The 20399-nt window shown below is 48.7% G+C and overlaps 6 protein-coding genes across 6 annotated transcripts; 2 read left to right on the top strand and 4 right to left on the bottom strand.

Moving 5' to 3' along the window:
- Positions 1–1605: 1605 nt before the first annotated feature.
- On the bottom strand, positions 1606–3828 carry HOO65_080361 (proliferating cell nuclear antigen; the record flags this gene model as incomplete). Its single annotated transcript, XM_071004186.1, has 5 exons — positions 1606–2285; positions 2352–2803; positions 2872–3362; positions 3427–3692; positions 3780–3828. The coding sequence occupies 5 exons, from the start codon at positions 3826–3828 to the stop codon at positions 1606–1608; spliced, it is 1938 nt and encodes a 645-aa protein (XP_070856591.1).
- Positions 3829–6312: 2484 nt separating this feature from the next.
- HOO65_080360 (ER membrane protein complex subunit 6) lies at positions 6313–6759 on the top strand (the record flags this gene model as incomplete). Its single annotated transcript, XM_071004403.1, has 2 exons — positions 6313–6381; positions 6469–6759. 2 exons carry the CDS (start codon positions 6313–6315, stop codon positions 6757–6759), a joined length of 360 nt encoding a protein of 119 aa, XP_070856590.1.
- Positions 6760–7164: 405 nt separating this feature from the next.
- On the bottom strand, positions 7165–9567 carry HOO65_080359 (putative ATP-dependent RNA helicase prh1; the record flags this gene model as incomplete). Its single annotated transcript, XM_071001543.1, has 1 exon — positions 7165–9567. The coding sequence occupies one exon, from the start codon at positions 9565–9567 to the stop codon at positions 7165–7167; it is 2403 nt and encodes an 800-aa protein (XP_070856589.1).
- A 661-nt stretch (positions 9568–10228) lies between these two features.
- On the bottom strand, positions 10229–11446 carry HOO65_080358 (synaptosomal-associated protein, 23kDa; the record flags this gene model as incomplete). The annotated part of the gene is made up of 1 exon (XM_071001542.1): positions 10229–11446. The coding sequence occupies one exon, from the start codon at positions 11444–11446 to the stop codon at positions 10229–10231; it is 1218 nt and encodes a 405-aa protein (XP_070856588.1).
- A 1617-nt stretch (positions 11447–13063) lies between these two features.
- Positions 13064–15607, top strand: HOO65_080357 (GTP-binding protein; the record flags this gene model as incomplete). The annotated part of the gene is made up of 1 exon (XM_071001541.1): positions 13064–15607. One exon carries the CDS (start codon positions 13064–13066, stop codon positions 15605–15607), a length of 2544 nt encoding a protein of 847 aa, XP_070856587.1.
- A 209-nt stretch (positions 15608–15816) lies between these two features.
- HOO65_080356 (uncharacterized protein) lies at positions 15817–19405 on the bottom strand (the record flags this gene model as incomplete). The annotated part of the gene is made up of 4 exons (XM_071004126.1): positions 15817–17936; positions 18018–19009; positions 19081–19099; positions 19309–19405. The coding sequence occupies 4 exons, from the start codon at positions 19403–19405 to the stop codon at positions 15817–15819; spliced, it is 3228 nt and encodes a 1075-aa protein (XP_070856586.1).
- Positions 19406–20399: the final 994 nt, after the last annotated feature.

Genomic DNA, 20399 nt, shown 5'->3' with positions numbered 1-20399 from the left:
GATTGGCTTCCCCCCAATCCTGGTGTTATTGCTTCTCTTTGCTTTTTTTCTTTCTTGCGCATCATGGTCCAGCATTTTATACCACACTCGCTATATTTTCTTTTTAAATCTTCTGATTAGCTGTTTCTATTTAATACTTCTCTTTTACCATGTTTCAATGTCTCTAATATTAACCGGAGCGTGGCCTTATGCCACATTCAATACAATAGAAACACATAGGGCCTTGAATTTCCTCTGTTGTGATGAACTCACGTCAAGCTGTTTTAAGTTGTCAGTTATGTATGTATGTATGTATGTCTGGTCTTGTCTTGTCGTCTTGTCTCAGACCGTGCATGGCGGTCGTGTCGACTAGAGCGCCGTGCTTCTCTAACGATGGGCGTCAAGACAAAAGCGTCGGACAGCAGCAAGCCCAGCAGCAGCGAATAATCAGGGCCGAGGAGGACACATACTTCTGGCCCAAGCTTTGCTGCCATTATTGTCAGGAATAGGAGAAGGGCGCAAAAAGCAACCCCCCCCCCTCACCACATCTGAAATTTACTACTGTCATCACTGCCGCGGTTGTTGTTACTGTTGTGGGGGGTTAAAAAATTCAATTAAACCTTTAATTTCATTTTAGCTCCAATCGCTGACGTCACACATGAACTGGGCGAGTTCAAAAGCGCAAGACATGCAAAGTAGCCGATACATAGAGAACACAGAAGAATAGAGAACATGAAAGGGAGACAGCTCACGAGACAATAAACTTGATTACTCATAGACATGGGCACATGTATCCTGGGGCACAGGTGCAACTAAAAAAAAGGTGTTTGTATTTATATCTAGAATCGAAACGAAACAAGATTGGAAAGTTCTTACGTACAAGGACATGAAGGGCCAAGGAAGGCGATTGAATAGCAGAACCGCAAGAAAGAAAAATAGGGCAATATTAGAGAAAACCCAGGTTACTGGCGACCGAAGCAAAGAAAATGGCGCAGGAGAACGGCAGGCGAGAGAAAAGAACGAAGGAAAGGAGCGAGACAAAACAAAGGAAAAAAGAAAAAAAAAGAATAGAACAAGTCTCTTTTTGTTTTGAGCGGATATCAGTGGGCAAACAAAGCGATCTAACTGAGATGTTTGTATATGTGAATATAAAAAAGAAAGAAAGAAAGAAAAGGTAGACCAGGTTTGGCAATACAAAAGGAAAGGCCGGTGTAGTGTAGTACACCTAGGCGAAGTCTTTGCATTCCAAAAACGAGGGAACGTATCATAGAAACCATGTTCTTCGTGAAATAGCGAGGTGGAATGAGCGAGGAGCTTGGTGGAGGCAACTTGGACCAAGTCCAAGGAGTAGAGAAAAGACAGAACAGAAATATAACGGGTAAAATAGAAAATAGAAAGTAGCCATGGAAAAGGCTAGATAGAAATTAGCCCTTGTAAGTGGCATAGGCGATCGATATCAAATCGCGGAGCTCAGTGGAGGGACGACTTGGGTAGAAGCCATAGAGCTGCATGTGAGGGTTGAATATAAAAAAAAGGCAAAGAAAGGGAAAAACAGAAAACGCCAGCGAAAGTGAGCAAAAGAAGGAAAAAAAAAAAAAAAACTCAAGTGGACAAACGGCCATTCGTCTACATAGGAGAAATGGGCCCAGACGTCGCTGGAGCGCTAACCCGGTTGCGCGGGCGAAGATTGATAACCATCTCCAGTTCGCGTAGCATGCCCTTGTTGGCGTCTGTACGTTCTCGTATACTTTGGCGTCGCTCTCTCTCTTCCTTCATCTTGGCGATACGCTCCTCGCGCGTGAACATACTGCGCGGTCGAGATGGCGGCATTGCTACAGCTTCAAAGACCTGCTCTAGATCTGCCGATGATAGAGGGGCTGGACTTTCGCCCGTCAGCGCACGCAGAGCATCAAGACGACCGCCACTAGTAGTTGAGGAGTCGTCATACGCGGTAGGGCCGCTAAGAGAGCTCGTAGGCGAAAGAAGCATTAGCCCACTGACAGAGGACAGACGCTTTTCGTTCCTGTCAATGCACTGGGCTAGCGCAGCCTTCCCTTCCTCCCATGTCGTAATAAGCTCTTTCAAATCATTGCCGATAGAATCATACTGAGACATCAGGTGCGGGCCGAGCTCTGAAATGTCGCTGGATTCGTTGAGCGAGTGGTCAGACTCCTCACGAAGTAGAGCAAGCTTGGCCTGAAGGCCACGGATGCCCGTTGACAGCGAGTTGAGCTTGCGAAGTTGTGACCGCCAACGCTCACGGCCAGGTGTTGATGGGATTTTGGGAGTTGCAGGCATAGGCAGAACTGGAATGAGTTAGTACGTGACTTAGCGGCTAGTATATGGGTGGTTGGTGGTAAATATTCTCTTACACTCATCGTCGCTAAGAATATTGCTCAAGCGATCAAAAGTATTGCGAGTGGTTTCGTTCAAAGTGCGCAAGGCTTCTACTACAGTCGTCCAACGGAGTAGATCGTCAGACTCGCTTTTGACGTCAAGAGCCAATAGAGAGCATAAGAACATTTTGCGGATTGTTTGAAAACGCGCAGCTAGAATCTTCAATACCCTTAGAGATTCGCCATCTTCTAGGTCAATACTAGAGAAGCCTTGAAGCGCATCTGACATGTCGAGATCACTGACATCGTATATGTCGTAATACTTCTCCAAGTCGAGCTGCTCGCAGAATCCTTTCACAACCACAGATGTCTGGATATATTCGTCCATAACCGCCATAAAAGACGTTTTTAACGCTTTCCGAAGGCGATTGCATTTGCGCGTTTGAGACTTATCCTCAATACGACTGATTGGGGGTAGCGGCGTGCTCCTATCACGTGGGTTATTAGTAAATGAAGTTGGGCTAAAAATGCAGCATAGATAGACGATATTACATACAGACGGTAGCCTCTAGATACCAGCTCTACCTCTTGAATGAGCGCTATGGCTGCACCACTTGCACTGTCAAAACTCTGCGCATGAGTGACGAAATTAGAAACTTCAACGAGAGCTTGATCTCGCCGTAGCTTGAGATACTGTTGTTTAAAATAGACTGGAGAGATCAGAGCCGCCGCTGTGATGATTAGGGCAATGAGAAATATGCGCCGCTTGGAGAGAGCTCCTGCACCGCCGGAAGCTAGCCATGGTATTAGGAAGGCTATTGTAATTGCCCCAATAACGGGGAGTATGGATGTTTTCACCAGGGTGTCGTCATAGGCGGCCGTGTTGTTAGGGCCCAATGCGGTTTCAGACGACAACTTCGGGACGTATGGAATGCTTTGGCCGAGGATGGAATGTCCACTAAGTAATTGTGAAGCTACAATTGTATAACGGAATTTCTCTAGAAAGTTCGCATTATCAGCACGACCGATGTGCGCGCTCACAGCCTCCTACGTAAGGATTAGTAATGATGCAGATTTGACGTGTAGTATATTTTGAATCTGGTGTGCATACCGAGTATGTAGCTTTGAAACGGTCAAGCGACGAACGTTTGTTATTGGGAATCTCGAGCGAAAGCTGCTGGCCAGTGTTTTTGCGACGAAATTGAGACCGTACTTGGGGTCTTCCAGTAGGCGCAAATTGGGGGCTTGAGTGTGTTGAAGATGGCGACGTAGGCTCTTTGGGGAGATCGCTGGGCTTGAGATCTCCGTCATGGCTACTTTGGGAGTAGCTGTCGGAATTGGGAGAAGCCCATTCGAAGTTGTCGGCCTCGCCTTCTTCTATTCGAGAATTAGTATATGGTGCTATTCAAGCCTCATCGTCGTCGCCCCTTCACAAAAAGGACAAGGGATGTCCAAATGGCATACCTCTTAGATAGTTTGCAAGGGGGGTTTCTTCGTAGACTACGCTCTCCATGATTGCTGTTTGTTGGAATTTGAGTTTCCGGCTACGATTCCATTGATTTGAAAGGTATGAAGACCGCAAGGTACTAGCAATTGCCGTTTTTTCTGATTTTGCGAGGCGGTGATGAAAACTCAAGACCGCGATTGGACTTCTCGTTAAGATCGCGCGAAAGCGTTGACGGATAACTGTTTATCAGATCGAAGGCTGGCCCAAGTAAGCTTGGAGTTATCAAACACGGCTTCGGCGGCTGGGCGGGACTATCGTGCGATTTTATCGTGAGCGATGTTGTAGGTGTTCAGGTCGCTAAAAGATGATGGAGTGGTTATAGAAGGCGCAACAGCACAGCAACAAGTGCTGCTGGACTGAGACTGAAGTTTGACGCTGAACGAAACCGAACAACCAGGCGGCACAGGGGGAACTTGGGAAAGACAAAAAAAGGACAGGGCGAGGAAAAGGACCTGAGAGGGATTGAACAGATTCTCGGGCTTGCCCAAAGGAATATTCCCCGAGACTTATTGTGTTGACCAAAAGTTGGCCAAAGGTTGTCCAACCTACCGCTTTAGAAGTTAGACCTCGCTTGTTTGGACAGGGGATCTCGACATGGGGGGGGGGGTTGTATACTTGTGAGGACAGGAGTTGGGAAGGGCCAGGCAAGGAGCCAAGCAACGAACTAGACTTATTTGCTTGAGGTTTCCTTCTCTAGGTAGTTGTTATGTTGCAGTTGCAAATAAAAGCAGTAATATTGAAGATACAGATAATGAGACTTGGGAGCCTTGTCTTATGGGGAGCAAGAGTGCGCTGATTGCTGATTAAGCGGGTTTTGCTGTTCGATTGAGGCGAAGTACCTGCGTCGCCACTGTTGTCGAACTGGGGTCGAGAGAGAAAGGGAAACAGAAAGAAGAGGGGGCAATCAAAGATGTTGAGTTGAGCCAAGCTTATTTCGTTGAGCAAGGCTGGTTTTTGCGTCGTATATTGATAAGGACGAGACGGAGCTTGTGGAAAAGGGTGGAAATAGATGCTGCACTATGTCGAAATGAATAGAGATATGATGGGGAGAAAGCAGTCGCTGTGGGTTTTGCAGCTGAAGCGGAGTTGTCAAGTGCACAGGACGGATTATGTGATTTCGATGAATAGCGGGTCGACCAGTCGCAGTAGCGATGACGATGACGATGGCGATAAGATGATAAGTAATAGTAACAAAATGCTTGCTTGCGATGCCAGTTAAGCGTGTGATTCCAGCGATGAGATAAGAACTAGACAAGAATTTTCATTTTTGCCACGGCAGCCTTGTGATGAGAAAAAAAAAGGAATTAGTATTTAAATTCTATAAGAGCGTAGTTGCCTCATCGGAAGATTGCTCTTGCTGTTGTTGGTGCCTTCCTTATAATAACTGAGTAATTGTAAGTCGGGTTTCAAACGACCATCCGTCGGCCAAAGCCTGAGGCTTAGGATTTGACCAGCATATGTACATGTTGTCCAAGAGCAACTTTCTGATATTCCATAATCTTGAGAAGTTTCCTGGCGTTACATTGAACGTCCAATATATTATACTCTGTTCCTGCTCATCCGAACGATTAGAAGCAGCCTACAAACCCGAGCACCTCGTCTTTCCACACTGTCCATGTTTCGTTTTTTGTGTCAGAGTGCTCATTGAAGAAGTCCAGTGAGATGGGTTTACGTATAATAGTAAGGTCATTATTGCGTGTTTGTTGTTTTGTGTATTAGAGAATCTAATGTATGTAGCTTATGTTCCATTCCCCTTTGTTTGCCCACGTGTGAGAAGTAAACATAACACAAAAACTGTGTTAGCAGCATTCCTCGCTTTGGTCTTAGCTTTTTTGTTCTGTTCCTGGCATGGTTGATACTTTTCTTTAAGGCTGTTCATTTTCTCCCTTGCCGCAGCAATACATACTCCCCTGGCTTGCTCCTACTTTTTGCTCAGTAATTGCCCTGAAAAACTATAGTGTGCCCCTTGGTTATCTTGGTTATGGCCCCCTTCCATAGCGTCTTCACTATGCATTTGGTGTAATTTAGTCGTATGCAGGAGCAGCTGAACGATATTATACTTGGGTTTTTTTTCATGCGGCGCCTGAGCACAATGCACCAGGAAGTATCATAATGAGCTCAGGGATCTTCTCTGTATCAAAGATAGACGTCAACAAACAGGATTTCTTCTGGACTCCGGGGCCTTCTATGGGCTTTTCGGGGTTCCGCTGACCTCCGATATTGATGCATAATAATCCAGGAATTACCCGACAGAAACGGCTCCACAATCTTAAAATAGAAGCTCTACTGTGCGCCACTTTAGCCACACCAACGCCATATTTTACCGGCAGCTGTCAGATACTCTGTGGCAGCTGCTGCGAACCAGTGTCTTGTGGAACAATCTGCAATATGGCCACCTCGAAGCTACCATAGTCCTGCTAAGCAATCAGCGCCAGCTATCCTACCCAACCAATCCACCAGACAAAAATTCACACATAAAACAGCGCAATCATGTCGACAACAGAGAAGCAGCTTCAGCTGAGCCCCGTCGTTCCCGAAGCTGTCATGCACAATGCCAAGGTACGTCTTGAGCCCCGCGCAATCAAATAGCCGCGACCATCATGAAACCCCAATTTAACACAGCATCATCTGGACGTGTCGGCATAGGCCCTTTCCAATCTGCAGAGCTTGACTGCCTCCCTGTTCGGTGTCTCGGCTGGCATTCTCGGCCTCGAATCTTACGCCGGGTTCTTATTCTACATCGCCCTGACTATCGCAACATCGCTGCTGTTCTACTTTTTGCGTATTGCGCCATCGTCCATTGCTTCCGGACACAAGCCCTTCGATACGAGCAGATACTTCCGTGGTGCCGCTGACTTTTGGGGGGGAGGCTTGATAAATGGCTTTCCGGGGTTCATCCTGACATGGACATTATTCTACGGAATGGTGAGGGCGTAAACCGCTTTGAATATCACGACTACTTCTACTACATGGATATCTGTTTCTTTCTAAGCTCTCAAACAAAGCCATACGAGGTGTAGTTTGGTGCTTCTTGCTTTCGTGTTTAGCTGGAGTTGGCTGGCGTTTGGGTCGTATTATAATGTCTGATTCTTTTGCTATTGTATGACATCTTGCTAAGATCTCGACTTCCTTCGCACACACTCTGTTTTTCAGTCACAGAATTGGCTTATTGCTATGCATGCCGACTTCTAGTGTTTCGGGTCGAAACAATATAAAACGAAAACTATCCAAGAAATTTGTTTATAATATGCATGTAATTACAGCTACCGCTTGGGGAAAACACACAGAATTTATTTTAAAAGGCGGACTCATCTACCTCGGCCGATGCGTGTTACTGCATGTTTATACACCCGTCTTCCATTCTCCCATCAGCCAGTCTGCACGCACGGCGCTCACCTTCTTGGCGTAATTCTTCTGGGTGAAGACATTTTCAAGAAACATGATGGCCTCAACCTTTCTACCATGTAGTACGCTAGCTGGATGGATAGCAATATTCTGCTTGCCCACTACGGTTTGATAACTAGCATCTGGATGTAGCATAGCTGTACGAGATACAAAGCCCTTGAGAAAACATCTCAAGATGCTATCGGCACCCTCAGGGGACGGCGGTACAAACGGCTGCGGGTCAGCAAGCGGGGCCTCCTTCAACAGCTTCATTTTTATTGCCAGGCCACGAAGCTGCTTGCGAATCTTCATGGCCTGGCGCATGTTCCGCATATTTATGCGGCGTTGTTGGCACCAAGTTGTCCGGTCGGCATTTTCTGAAGCATACAGCTGCATTGTGGTGAGGAGGGTAATAAGATCACCTTCTCTGCGGAAGAGTTGTTTGCGCATTTCTTCAACTTCTTCACGCACTTCCTCGGTCTGGATGTGTTGGAAGATGTCTTCCCCAGAGGTGATACACGATATAATGTCGATGACTTCAAGCAGGCAGTCAAACTCGGGCTTAGCAGCGTTAAGGAGAACTACACCAAATGTAGGGGATACAGGTAGCTTGGAAATTTTGCGACCCTGCTCGGTAATTTGGCCAACTTTGTCAATGGCCCCAATGAGGCAAAGTTGCACCAAGGCGTGTTCCAAAGCCTCAACTTCAGGCATATCTATCAGAGGGAAAGCCTGGATGTCGTCAATCCCATAGGCCTTCATGGTCAATATGGCTGTCATCAGATCCGTTCTCAAAATCTCAGGGAGGTCACGCTCTTCCAAAGAGTCAAAAGTCTCTTGAGTGTATAGTCTAAAGCATTTGCCAGGGCCCTCACGACCAGCACGGCCAGCCCTCTGGATAGCTGAAGACATGGATATTGGTTTAGCAAGAAGCGATTCCATGCCTAGACGTGTGCGGAACTGCTTGACTTTAGCTTTGCCGCAGTCGATAACATACCGGACACCAGGAACAGTGACCGAGGTTTCGGCAATGTTGGTTGCCAACACAACCTTTCGAGTGAATTTTTCCTTTACCGGCTGGAAAGCGGCATGCTGGGCCTCCATGGACATTTGGCCAAAGAGGGGGAAAGCTTTGATACGAGGCACATTGGGAGCCAATGTTTCTCCGTATTCCTCAATCAGCTTAACTGCGGCCTCGATGTCTTCCTGTCCAGTCATGAAAGCTAGAATGTCTCCAGGAAAGGGCTCCTCGGTGTGGACCTTGAAGACGGTCTTAAGCAACTGGTCCTGTAAATCATTTACTGGACGAGGTGTATGTTCCAGTTCAACGGGAAACTGGCGACCCTTGACATGCAGCACCTCGACCTGTCGTTGCTCTTCTGCCGGCGTGGAATCTATCTTGCTAGAGCTTTTTTTACATTCCTTATCTTGGTTTCGAGGCCCTTCGCTTGGTGTGCTTTCAGAAAAAAAGTCTTTCATTTCGTCCACATCTGCAGTGGCACTCATGATGACGACCTTGAGTGGCACACCGCCACGGTTTTCCATGCCCTCGATGCGAATTTTCTTGAGAAATCCGGACAAAAGATCCACATCAACGCTTCTCTCATGAATTTCATCGACGATTACAGCGCTATACTGTCTAAGGTATGGATCTTGCAAGAGTTCTTGGAGCAGCATACCCTCTGTCAAGAACTTGATTTTTGTCCCCTTCGGCACGTTGTGATCAAAACGGACAGAGTAGCCAACTAACCCCTCCGGCCGCCCAAGAGGCGACCCAGCCTCCTGGGCTACACGGTGCGCTAGAGTCGTAGCAGCCACACGCCGAGGCTGCGTCACAGCAATAATGCCACCAACGTTGACAGGCTCTGACAAGTTTGGCACCTTGGCCTTGCGCCGTTGGCACCACGGTTCCTGGTATAGAAACTGCGGAATCTGCGTAGACTTTCCTGATCCAGTTTCACCCACAACAACAAGCGTATCGTTGCGTATTAGGGCCTCGCGAATGGTATCTCGGTAAGCCCAGATGGGCAGTTTCTGTCGTGTCTTCAGTAGTACCGGGTTCTCCTTCCATCGACTATCGCGTAGAGTTCCCTTGCCATAGGTCCCTCGGGCTGGTCGGTTTTTAAATGGCCCCAGTGAGTTTCTATGGTGCGAGAGTTCGGGGGACGTAGAAGTATGAGGCTCATTGCCGTTTCTTGGGGCTGTAGCGGGTGTTGGCGTCTGCTTGGGTTCGGGCTCAGGATTTTTGCGCTTGGGGGGCTCATCTAGGAGGGCAGCTAAATTGAGAGGTTTCCCTCCCAACATGACCACATTGGGGTCATGGGACTTCTTCTTTCTTTTGCGTGGAGGCTCAGAACTCATTGCGAGATAGGGTGTGCGGCACACAATGAGCGTTTGATGTTTTGTTGATTAGAGTTTAACCGCCTTAGTATTATGATAAAGAGGTAGTATGCGACGGGGATGAGGTCATAGAAGTTATAAAAGAGGCCGCTTGCTCTATGCAATATTACCGTCGAAAAGTTGAGTATATCATTATAATTGCTAACAATTTTTTTGCGCAGCATTCTATCCACTAGAAAAAAATGACTGTAGTTATAAAGTTCTGCCAGGCCGTAACTTGTTGGGCCTCTCACCGCCTTTATAGTAACAATGTTGTCAATGTTGCCACAACCCTAATTGTATATAACATAAGGGTTACATCTATTTCATGATATCTATAATGCGCCCAGCCATCGACATCCGACGTTTAACGCCCTTCAAGGGCAGAAGATAAAATGCGGAGGGAAATCAATTAAGACACGTATCAATAATAAGCAACGAAGGAAACATCCAAGAAGACGGAACAAGGAAAGAGCAAAACGGTCTGTATAGCCACAGGAAGCAAATGCAGTGAAGTGTTTCGACCACAATCACTGGCCCATTTTCTGTCGCAGGCGATGGTTTGTGTCCTGCAGAGTTCCAATGGCGCTGTCGGTCTAAAAGAAGCCACACATTCTTGTTAGTAAATGACATGATAGCTAGCTTAGCAAAGGAAAAAGTCCGATGGGTGGAAACATACCTTTTCAGTGAGGCCAGGCAACCGCTGGTTGGATTGTTCAATCTGGAAGCCAATACCTTTGGCGCGCATGTTGATAACACCAATCGAACGCTCAACCACGTCCATCTTATCATCAAACTCATTATCCAAAGCGTCGTTCTCGGCCTGGAAGCCGTCGTCGTCGAAGTCAAAGGCCAGTTTATTCTTGCCGGTATTGCGCTCAAAGGTCGAGCGGGGTTTAGGCTGACTTTCCATGGCGTTTTGGAAGGCCCGCTGTCTTTCGTGTCTGGAATTACGGGTTTCGTCTTCGACCTGTCTCGCAACTAAATCACGCTCGGTCTTTTCAGCAACCTCACGTTCCCGCTTGCCACGTGTGCGGAAGTTGAACATGTGATCGGCAGTAGACAAATCCTTGACAGCGGCCTTAGCCTGCCGAGTTTTGGCGTTGGCGATATCCATGTTTCTTTCATAGTTATCCAGACTAGCCTCCTGCCGTTCTATGCGCTGGGAGATGTCGTCGGATTGCATTTCGATGCCAGCGGTCAGTTGGATGATGCGATCAAGGGTATTGTTGGTTTGTGCTTTCTCCTCAAGGAACTGGTTCGCAACATCTTTGTGCTCACGGTCATCAGGGTCCTCCTCTTGGGTGAGATCAAAGTATCGCCCGCGAGGCTGTTGCTGCTGCTGCATGTCATTTGGGTTGGCATAGGGGTTCTGAGGGTCCGGAGGCGCAGCATTCGTAGCATACGGGTTGCTCTGGAAGCCGCCGTAGCTGCTGCCAACAGGCTTGGCGCCATCCAATAGATTAGCACGGTTAACATCGTGCGCCTGATCAGAAATTTGAGAATTGCCATACGAGCCCTGACCACGGGAAGCATTATTATAGTGCCCGCCAGCGGAGGTTCCGTACTGGTTTGATCCGTAGCCTGACGAGGAGCCATAAGTGGTTGAGGTGTATTGCTGCTGTGGTTGTTGGCGCTGCTGTTGCGGAGGCGGCATACCTCCATAGCTATTGTTTCTAGGCGCCGGCTGGCCACCCATAGGGCGAGACGGGTTCGGGTCCTGCGTTCTATACGAGGGCGCAGCAGAAGCAGTGCTAGTGACTGAGGGAGCATAGTTGTTCTTGGGCGCCGCGGCATAGGGGTTTTCGGCAGGGGCAGAGGAGCCCTTGTCCTTATCGCCTTTCTTGAACAGCTTGCGCATTTTAGTAGACGGAGAGGAGAGAGTTTGAGTTGTAGATAGACAAGCAACGGTAATTCTATATTAGAATAGTATTAGACGATGGATAATCAGAAAAGCAGCAGAATGTTATAAAGAGAGGAGAATAAGGAGGAGGGGGAAAGGGATCAAAGCCCAGTTTGGCAGACGAACCAGAAGGCTTACTTTAGCCTATTAGCCTTAGACAGCAAGCAAACTGGCTGTGCTTAGCTCAAGTGAGGGAGGATGAGGGACAGCGACAATCAAGTGATTTGATAAAGAAAAGAAAAGAGCAAAAAAGAAGTAGAAAAGGGATAACAAAGGAATAGAGATTAGTCTTTAAAAGAGCCAAAAGGATATAATGAGGCCTGCGGCAATATGAATATGTGTACTGTACTAAACCGCCGTATGGACAACTTGTTTAAATTGTTGTACCTACTTCTGATACAGCTAGCCCAAAGGCAAAAAGAGGAGTCGCTTGGAGAAGGCGAATGTCAGAAGTTGGTTTCGAGGAGAGACGCCTAGGAATTGGCATCGAGGGGGGCCTTGTTATCCCCTTAAGTTGCCATTAGGGTTAGGGGTGGATGAAAGTCGTTGCATCAAAGATCGCAAAGGTCAAGTATTATTTACACCTATGGTTGTGTACATGTAAACATGTGCATGTTTCTTGTCTTTGGCTATAAGAAGACGGTGCCAGCTAGGTGTCACTTGTACTGTCTCCATCTCTATTTAGTAGTTGCATGATGCACAAGGTGAGAGGAGGAGAAGCATGGCTCCTACTCCTTACAAGCAAGCCTCTGTTCATTTTTGCTTGCAAAAGAGGCACCTGCTTGATCAAACTTGAGAATGGAAAGAGAAGAAAAAACTTCATGACTTCCCTTTATTTGATTTCCAGTTTTCTTCTCCTCCGTCTTCCATCATCGCCAACTTTCTGGCCTCATATTTATATTTAGCATTTGCATTTGTTTTGCATTCCATCTCCTCCTGCGTCAAACCAGCCTTCCTGACTTCTCCTATGTATCCTTATGTCTTCTGATTGGTTGGCTTAAGCCACTCTTTCGCCGATGCGTCACTAGGACCTCCTTAGACCAAGGTACCTCGTCACTGGCCCAATAAGCTGCCGTCGACTCATGTTAAGCAAAGTTATCCAGTCATCTTGGATTTGAACCTGAACTCGGGCTTGGACTCGGATTATAGGCAGTGCCTTTGACTCATGAATTTCAAATTTTGATCTAGGCTCGTTGCTTTGCCTTTACGGTTATTTGGTCTTGTGCTAACTAGCTTCGCGGCTATTTTATTCGCAGACAGACGACTTGTTTCTCCTTTCTTGACCCTGTTAATTATAAACCATCATAGTATCCTTTGTTGAGTGCCGAATCTTGATCGTGCTCAAAGGGAGCTGCTATTTACCTGTCTTTATCGTCAGAAAAACGATGACATACATACACGAATCTACTACTGTTGGTCGTTTAAAGCCTTCTTTACACTCATTATATTTAAACTCGACTCCCCAAGTACCCGCTTGAGGCTTCTTTTATTATCTGCGAAGTCCTATCTGCATTTACACATAGTTGGTCTTTTTGTTTGTTTGCTTGTTTGGCTATCTCCGTTTTGTCCACCGCCATGGCCTCTATTTTCAACTGCGAGACAGACCAGACTCGTGTATCATCCCCATGGCTTGTCTCTTTGGGCTCATCTCCTTTGCGGAGTCGTAGCGAGACTCCTATTACCACCCCTCTAACAGACACCGCCAACGAGGGCTGCCCCAATGGCGTGCAGGCTGATTTGCTGTCAGACTACAGAATCAACAAGCTTGAAGCGGAGCCTCAAATGGGCCCTACTGAATATAAGCTGCACTTACTGCTTCGGCCCCGGCGCCAGTTTAGGTCTATGAGCACATATCAAAGCACATCAAAGTACGCTAAGCTTAAGGACGGCAGCTTCACTCCTCCCCTTGCGTCTTCCAGCCAAAGCCGTAATGACAGACTGCAGCATTTGACAACCCAGTTGCTATGGAGAATGCAGCAATCTTCTCCTCAACATACGGGAACATCGCTAGATACTGTAGTTCCCCAGCTGTCGAGTGATGGAACGGATCTCGATACAATTGCTGTGCCTGCCAAGCTTCCTCCAGGCTTGGAGGAGTCAAGAGGTGCTCTGTACGAAATTGGTGTTTCTGATGATGGGACACTGGTTGGTTTGACAAACGATGAGATGGATGAGAGCATCAAGACTTTGCGAGTCATGGCTGCTAGCCTTGGATGCAAAGTTGAAATCCTGCGCATGATTATTGTAGGCGAAGGCGAGTGGGATGATTTAACACAGCCAAATTTAGTTGTCCGCGGTAGTCTTTGGGTTGCCGAAGCCTTTGTTACTCCTGGCCTAAAAAACAACATGGCAACCTTCCTATCGTGGGGGACTGACCCTGATGCTAATGAACCTTCATCAACTGATCAACTTCGTGTCACTCTTACGGGCCCAACCGCCTCGGGAAAATCAACCTTGCTTGGAACTTTGACCACGGGCACTCTTGATAACGGACGTGGCATGAGCCGACAAAGCCTCCTAAAACACCGGCACGAAGTGGAGTCTGGAATGACTAGCTCGGTTGCGCAGGAGCTCATTGGCTACAAAAATGGGACCATCATTAACTACCAAAGCCATTATAATGACATGCCATGGGGTGAAATCCATGAGCTTTCCAGCGAAGGACGTCTTGTTTTTGTATCAGACTCGGCTGGCCACCCTCGATACAGACGCACTACTCTTCGTGGTATTATTGGATGGGCACCTCATTGGATGGTGCTTTGTGTGGCTGCTAATGACGGAGAGTCGTCATCCGTATTTTCATCGGCGGGCAGCCAGGGAGAGCCTGACCTTGCGTTGGCTCACCTCGTTCTTTGCCTTGAGCTTCGATCACCGTTAGCAGTTGTCATCACAAAGCTAGACAAAGCAAGCAAAGGTAGTCTCCAACACACATTGGGGAAGCTTCTCACTGCCATCAAGACCGCCGGCCGAGTGCCAAAAATCATTCAACCAGACCAAGTCTGTCATGCAACTCTTACACATATTCCAGATTCTGACAATGCCAAGGTCAAGAGTGTTGTCGATTCGATTACTGCTAGTAGCGACTTTACTCGTGTCATTCCAATCTTGTTGACCAGTGCTGTTAAAGGTCAAGGCATCGGCATGACACATTCACTGTTGAAAAACCTTCCTATTCCTGCGCCGCCAAAGGCAAATGAGCTGAGCCCGGAACAACCTGCTAGTATTTTTCATATCGATGATGTTTTCAATGTGCCGGTCTTACGTAACGCTAGGCCAGACAGCATGTGCGACCAAGACACTGAGACCGGTATAGTAGTATCCGGATATCTTCGATTTGGTGTTTTGAAGGTCGGCGATGAAATTGTAATTGGGCCTTTCCCATCTGAAGACGACCCAAAAAAGACGCAGAGCCCTCGAGATCAACCATCTGGCGGCGGCATGGGTCTTTCAGTTTCGCACCGGGCGTCATCTGAATTAGCAAAGCTGGCTTTGAAGAACACTGTACTTGCCTCTCAAGTTGGAATCAAGTGGCACACGGCCCGGGTTGCCAGTATACGAAACCTGCGGCTTCCTGTTTCAAAACTGCAGGCTGACCAAGTGGGCACCATTGGACTAATAGTATTGCCCTCCCCCGGATCTCAAGTAGGAGCTGACGGCCATCAAGAAGCAAAAAGCAGGGGTCTGAGTATTCGGCGCGGAATGGTTATGGCTGTTTTGTCACAGCATATGATTAATTCTGGGATGTCACTGCAAGCTGCTAGCTCTATCACGATACAAGTGATGTATCGCAATGCAGAGCGACTCCAGGTTGGCGCATTGGTTAATTTATATGCTGCCTGTGTACGCTCAGCAGCGCGGATTCGATCAATGTCAAAGGTGCGTGTATGCATAGACCACGATGTCACGACTGGGAATGGTGGTGATGAAGAGGGGCTGTTTGGGATGGATACTGAGAATGGAAAAGACACGAGTCAAGATATGGCTGAGGTGGTGATTGATTTGATATCATCCCGAGAATGGATAGAGATGGACTCGCAGGTGATGCTACTTGAGGGCGGGTCAAAGGACAAAACGGGACTCGAAGGGATTACAGGGAGGGTTGTTCGGGTTTCGGAATGAAGCCGAAGGGGTAAGGGGAGAATGAGAACGAAGCGGAAATGCGATGGGTCTTGCACCCTTTGTTTAGTATCATTTTCGCCAATTGGCTAGGAGCGAATCTACTATACCAATGGTTTCATGTGTCTGTTATTAGCGTGTTTGCTAACTTGGTGTAGATAATGATAACGGGTCTTTCTATTTATTCTATTCGGGTCTGCAATCCTTCGTGACTATCCTTTTAGGATCCGGAGATGCCGCTCAACAGCCTCCGCCATATCAAAGGCTTCGATCTCTTTGCTAATCGTTTCTATAGCTTCCTCTATCATTTCTGAATCCATGACCCTTGAATAGTACGCCTGGCCACACCGAGGAAGTGAATCACCTGCATCCATTAATTGGCTGTCGAGATCCATCCAACATCGATACTCAAACTCCAGCCTCTCTAGGCACGCTTTTGCATTCGCCCTGCTTCCAAGATCAGCCAGCTGGTCCTCAGCGGCGCGGGCAACCTGTGACATCTCGATTGGGAGACTTCGGATTCTGAGAGCTATGATTGTATCAACTTCCTCGGCGGGGCTTTCCTCGCTGCATGATTCATGGAAACGGTCAAGCATTTTCAGGCCTCTAGCAATGTCTCCACTAGCGTGCAAAGCATCGCACATGATCCTTAGTGCCTGTCGGGCGAGAGGACTACGTGGCCCGAAGCGACGGCGACATGCCTGATAAGTCTTGGAGATATCGGAAACTACGGTATTGGCCGCATTCTGGGTGCCTTCGTCGTCACCGCGGCTCATTTTCTCAGCCTCGACTTTCAGCAGTGCCAGCTCGGCTAGTGTGATTTGCGTACGCAATATTTCCGCGTCGCTGTCAAGAACAACATCCTTGGTCAGGTACACCGCCCGCCGCAGTCTTTCTATGCCTTGTCCTTGTGCAATACCGCGTCCACTCTGTGCTTCAATGATGGCTACTTTACGATAGACTGCCAGAGTTGGGCCGCTTAGGTCTACTGCACAATGCTCTACAGCCTGGAGAGCCATATTCCCGACTTCCATGGCAGCTGAAAAGTCACGTAATAGTGCATATGCGTAGGCGATGTCTAGGAGTAACCCTACATCCACGTCGGTAGCAGACGACACATAACTGCTGTTTTCAATAGCAACGGTACGAATAGCAGAAATATCCAGATCGACATTGACATCAACAGACTCTTTGTCTCCGGCAAGAAGCCGTGCGCAGATTTCCTTTGCACGGAGGGCCAGGCCTAACTTGTGTGATATTTGTGATGGGGACAAACATCTGTTCGCTTCTGTCGCCCTCTGTCGGGCTTCTTCACACACATACGCAGACTCCACTGGACGATTGGCCTGTAGCAAGATATCGGCATACAGAAGTGACGCCTGTAGGGCGACATCTAAGCACGCCTGCTTGCCATTAACAACGTAATTTTGGTAAAGAATAGCCAGGGCATCGGGCATCTCAGCTGCAGCAAAGGGTGCAAATCCGCAGGCAGCAAACAACTGTGCTCGCACTGTAGACTGCACGGCGGAGTCGTGATCCGAGTACTCGGTGTAAGTGCCTCGTTTGAACAGCTCTGCTGTGTGCCTCTGCAAAGCGTAGCAATGTGGTAGCCAGCGCTGTGCAAGGAAGAAAGGAAACCGCGATGGGGTAGCAAGTGAATAGTGCACGATTGTGCTAGCAGCCCACAGGCTCTCTTGCAATTGCGAACTCCCCATCGCGAGACGCACGTGCCGCTGCATGTCGGGACTGATAGAGAACCATGTCAATGGCTGTGGCCAGTTGGGAGCCGGCTGCTGCTCAGCGGTGAGTAAGCCCAGATTCTCCAGGGCTGCGAAGGCCGTAGTACATGGTTCAGGGGATATATTCAGTGAAGACACGGGAGAATTTTGCCTCTGGACGTGATCAATGGGCTGCTGGGTAAACAGTGCCATGGGAAAATTGGTGCCAGTGAGGCTAATGTGGCCGGCTGTCTCACCCTGGCGCACGGCCTGTGACGATGCAGCCAAGGCGATGATTTCAGGCGCGATGTTTTTCGGAGCCAGAAACGAGAGGATGTGGAGGAGTCGGGTGGCAGTGCGTGCTGAACGGCCATCCGAGCTGTTTTCCCGTGCGGCATTGAGAAGCGAAGAGTGGCCGATTTCTAGCGGCCGGCCAATAGACGATGGCAGTGAGCACAGTGAGGGAATCGGCAAGGGCGGAGTTGTGGAGAGCGAAGATTCAGGCATCATAGGCAAAGGTGATGCATCGTTATGGGACCATAAGGAGTCTTTGCGAGACTCCGCGGCCAGAGGCTTCTTTTCTGTTTCCAAGTTTGTGACTGCAAGTCCTGGCACTTTAGATTGACATATACATATATTGTCAGCTTGCAACCAACGATATCGTACGGCTTTATTGATTGAAAAGAAGTACTCACCTATTTTGCTGAATGCTGGGCCACCGGCATCTTCAGCGCTTAGTGCCTGTGTCACAGCCTGTGCGAGCTCCTCGATGACGGCGTGATTGTCCTCGACCCAGGCCTCCGCTGTGCTTAAGACCTCTAGAATTGCTGAGTGTGTGATAAGCTCTACTGGGGTTTGTGGCAACATTGACCCATCGCTAAGCCGGAAATAACGGCACTGTCGTGGCGTCTGTATTCCTAGTTGATCGTCCTTTAAGTGTTGTTCTTCTAAACGGCGTTCTATCTGGGAATGCACGGCTCGAGCGTCAACCCTCCACCCTAAACTAGGATTGGGCTCTGCCCCCATGGAAACAAGAACCCCAAGGCGACCACCGGACCCGAATAGGCCGTTAGCCTCACGGAGAAGAAGTTCGGAAGGGTTACACCACATGGAGCTACCGTCGATTATGTCTGGGCTACGTATGGCCCTATTAGGCCGGCGAGGGAACTGAAAGGGCACATCAACGACACACTTGGCGGCCTGGGAAAAGTAATCTTCGGAGAAGGGCGAGTCTGAGTGGTGCGGACCCTGCATGTCCTCATCATGTTCATCCATTTGCGTCACAGGACATGCGCCGATGGCTGAGGATGGTGCACCATACGAACGGAAGAGAATAGGGGTTTCAGAGCCTGCATCACAGCTCCGGGCGACAGCGAAACAGCGCGTATCGTGCACAAAGCCGCCATCGTGCTCAGGGGTTTCGGGGACCGGCGCCAGGCCCTGCATGTCATGGCTATAGAGGCCGAGACCCTGCAGCGATGCTCTTAGTACATGCGAGTTGGTGAGGGGTGGGCGGATGCGGTGGGATGCAGAAGGCCGGCGGTCGTTGACTCGGGCTTGACAACGCTTGAATAGGTGGGTAAAGAACCTGCTCTCGCGGTAGATGGGCAGGACCCAATTCTCGCGGCAGACGTCTAGTAGGTCTTGCGTTGATAGCTGGAGCTGGCCCAAAATAAGAGCAAGAACGCTGCAGAGGGGAAGAGAGACAGGCGTTAGTAAGACTCAAGTGAGATATGAAGGGAGTACACAACAACTCACCCTCCTACGCCCGTACCGCCTATGAGGTGAAAGTACCGGCATGGCGAAGGCAATGTTTTGAGATCCTGGAGTTTCTGAATCTCTAGCATCAGCTCGTGCAAAAATACCACAGATGAGAAGCTTTGGAGCCCCCCACCGTCTTACTCAATCTCCATTGTCAGCATAGTGATCACATCAGAGTGCCACCACATTGGAAGCAGCACCGGAACGAACAGACAAGAAACTCACCAAGTGAGAGAAGATTCCGGGGTACTGCAACAGTCCCAGAAGGGGTAGCTGGAGCGGGGGAAGTCGCATAGCCAGCCGTCATGACGTCTCGGTACATTATAGGCGTCTCGGAGGAGGGAGAGGAAGAGACGGGAGTGGTGTCGCTTGTGGACCTAGCGTCTTATATACGGCCCAATCACAGCAAGTAATATCAAGGGGAGACGAGGGCAGAAGGAAAATAAAATGGGGCGGGCTTTGTTTGTCTCAGTGAGACTCTCTTATAAGACATGCATCGGGCTTTTATGAGAAGTTAGACAAAGGAGTAGAGGCGGGGAGAGGGAAGAGAAGAAAAAGAGGAGAAGGAAGGCCGCTTCTGCACCGAGGGCTGTCGATCTGACGCAGCGAGAAATGTGAAGCAGCAGGTAGAGTTCTTCTCTCAGTAGTCCGTTGCGCGGATTCTCTGGGAACTTGGCTTGGGTTTCCTGCTGGGCTGGGCTGGGCTGGGCTGGGCTGGTGGAGGATAAGACGATAAGACGGACGGGGGGGGGGGGGGTTTCTGAGGACAGAGCAGGAAGGGGAGACAGGAAGGGGGGGGGATAGGAAGGGGGGGAGGGGACGCATCAAAGTATAAAAGAAGGGAAGGGGGCCGCCGAAAGAATGATGCAGTGCAAGTTTGGTGCAGATTGATTTGGATTTGGATTGGGTGGTGCTGGTGTGCTATGCTATGCTGTGTGCTGTGCTGCGCTGGGCTGACCAAAGGAAGAAGCTTGGTGCTTGGTATTGGCTAGCATTTGTGTCTGTGTCTGTGTCTGCACTGGTGCCAGTGCCAGTGCCAATGCTTGTTGGCTTTTGCTTCTGGTCTTATTAGGTCCTTGGGTATTGGGTTTTGGGTCTGGGACTTGTCTTGCTTTGCACACCGACAAAATAAAGACAAGGAGAGAGAATTAGGGGAAAAAAAGAAAGAGAAAAAAGCCATCCTATTTTACATAGTTACAGGCCAGTTTCTCTGTTGTTTTTTTTTTAGGCCAATCTGTCTCTTCACCTAACCTTCCTTTCCCTCACTCACGCCCTCTCTCGTCCTCTATCTCTATCTCCATCTGGCTCTCTCGCCC

This window comes from Ceratocystis lukuohia (assembly GCF_044167205.1).
Source record: "Ceratocystis lukuohia strain C4212 chromosome Unknown Supercontig8_pilon, whole genome shotgun sequence".
Classification (NCBI taxonomy): Eukaryota; Fungi; Ascomycota; class Sordariomycetes; order Microascales; family Ceratocystidaceae; genus Ceratocystis; species Ceratocystis lukuohia.
Note: the sequence above shows the minus strand (reverse complement) of the source record. Positions and strands in the feature narration are given on the sequence as shown.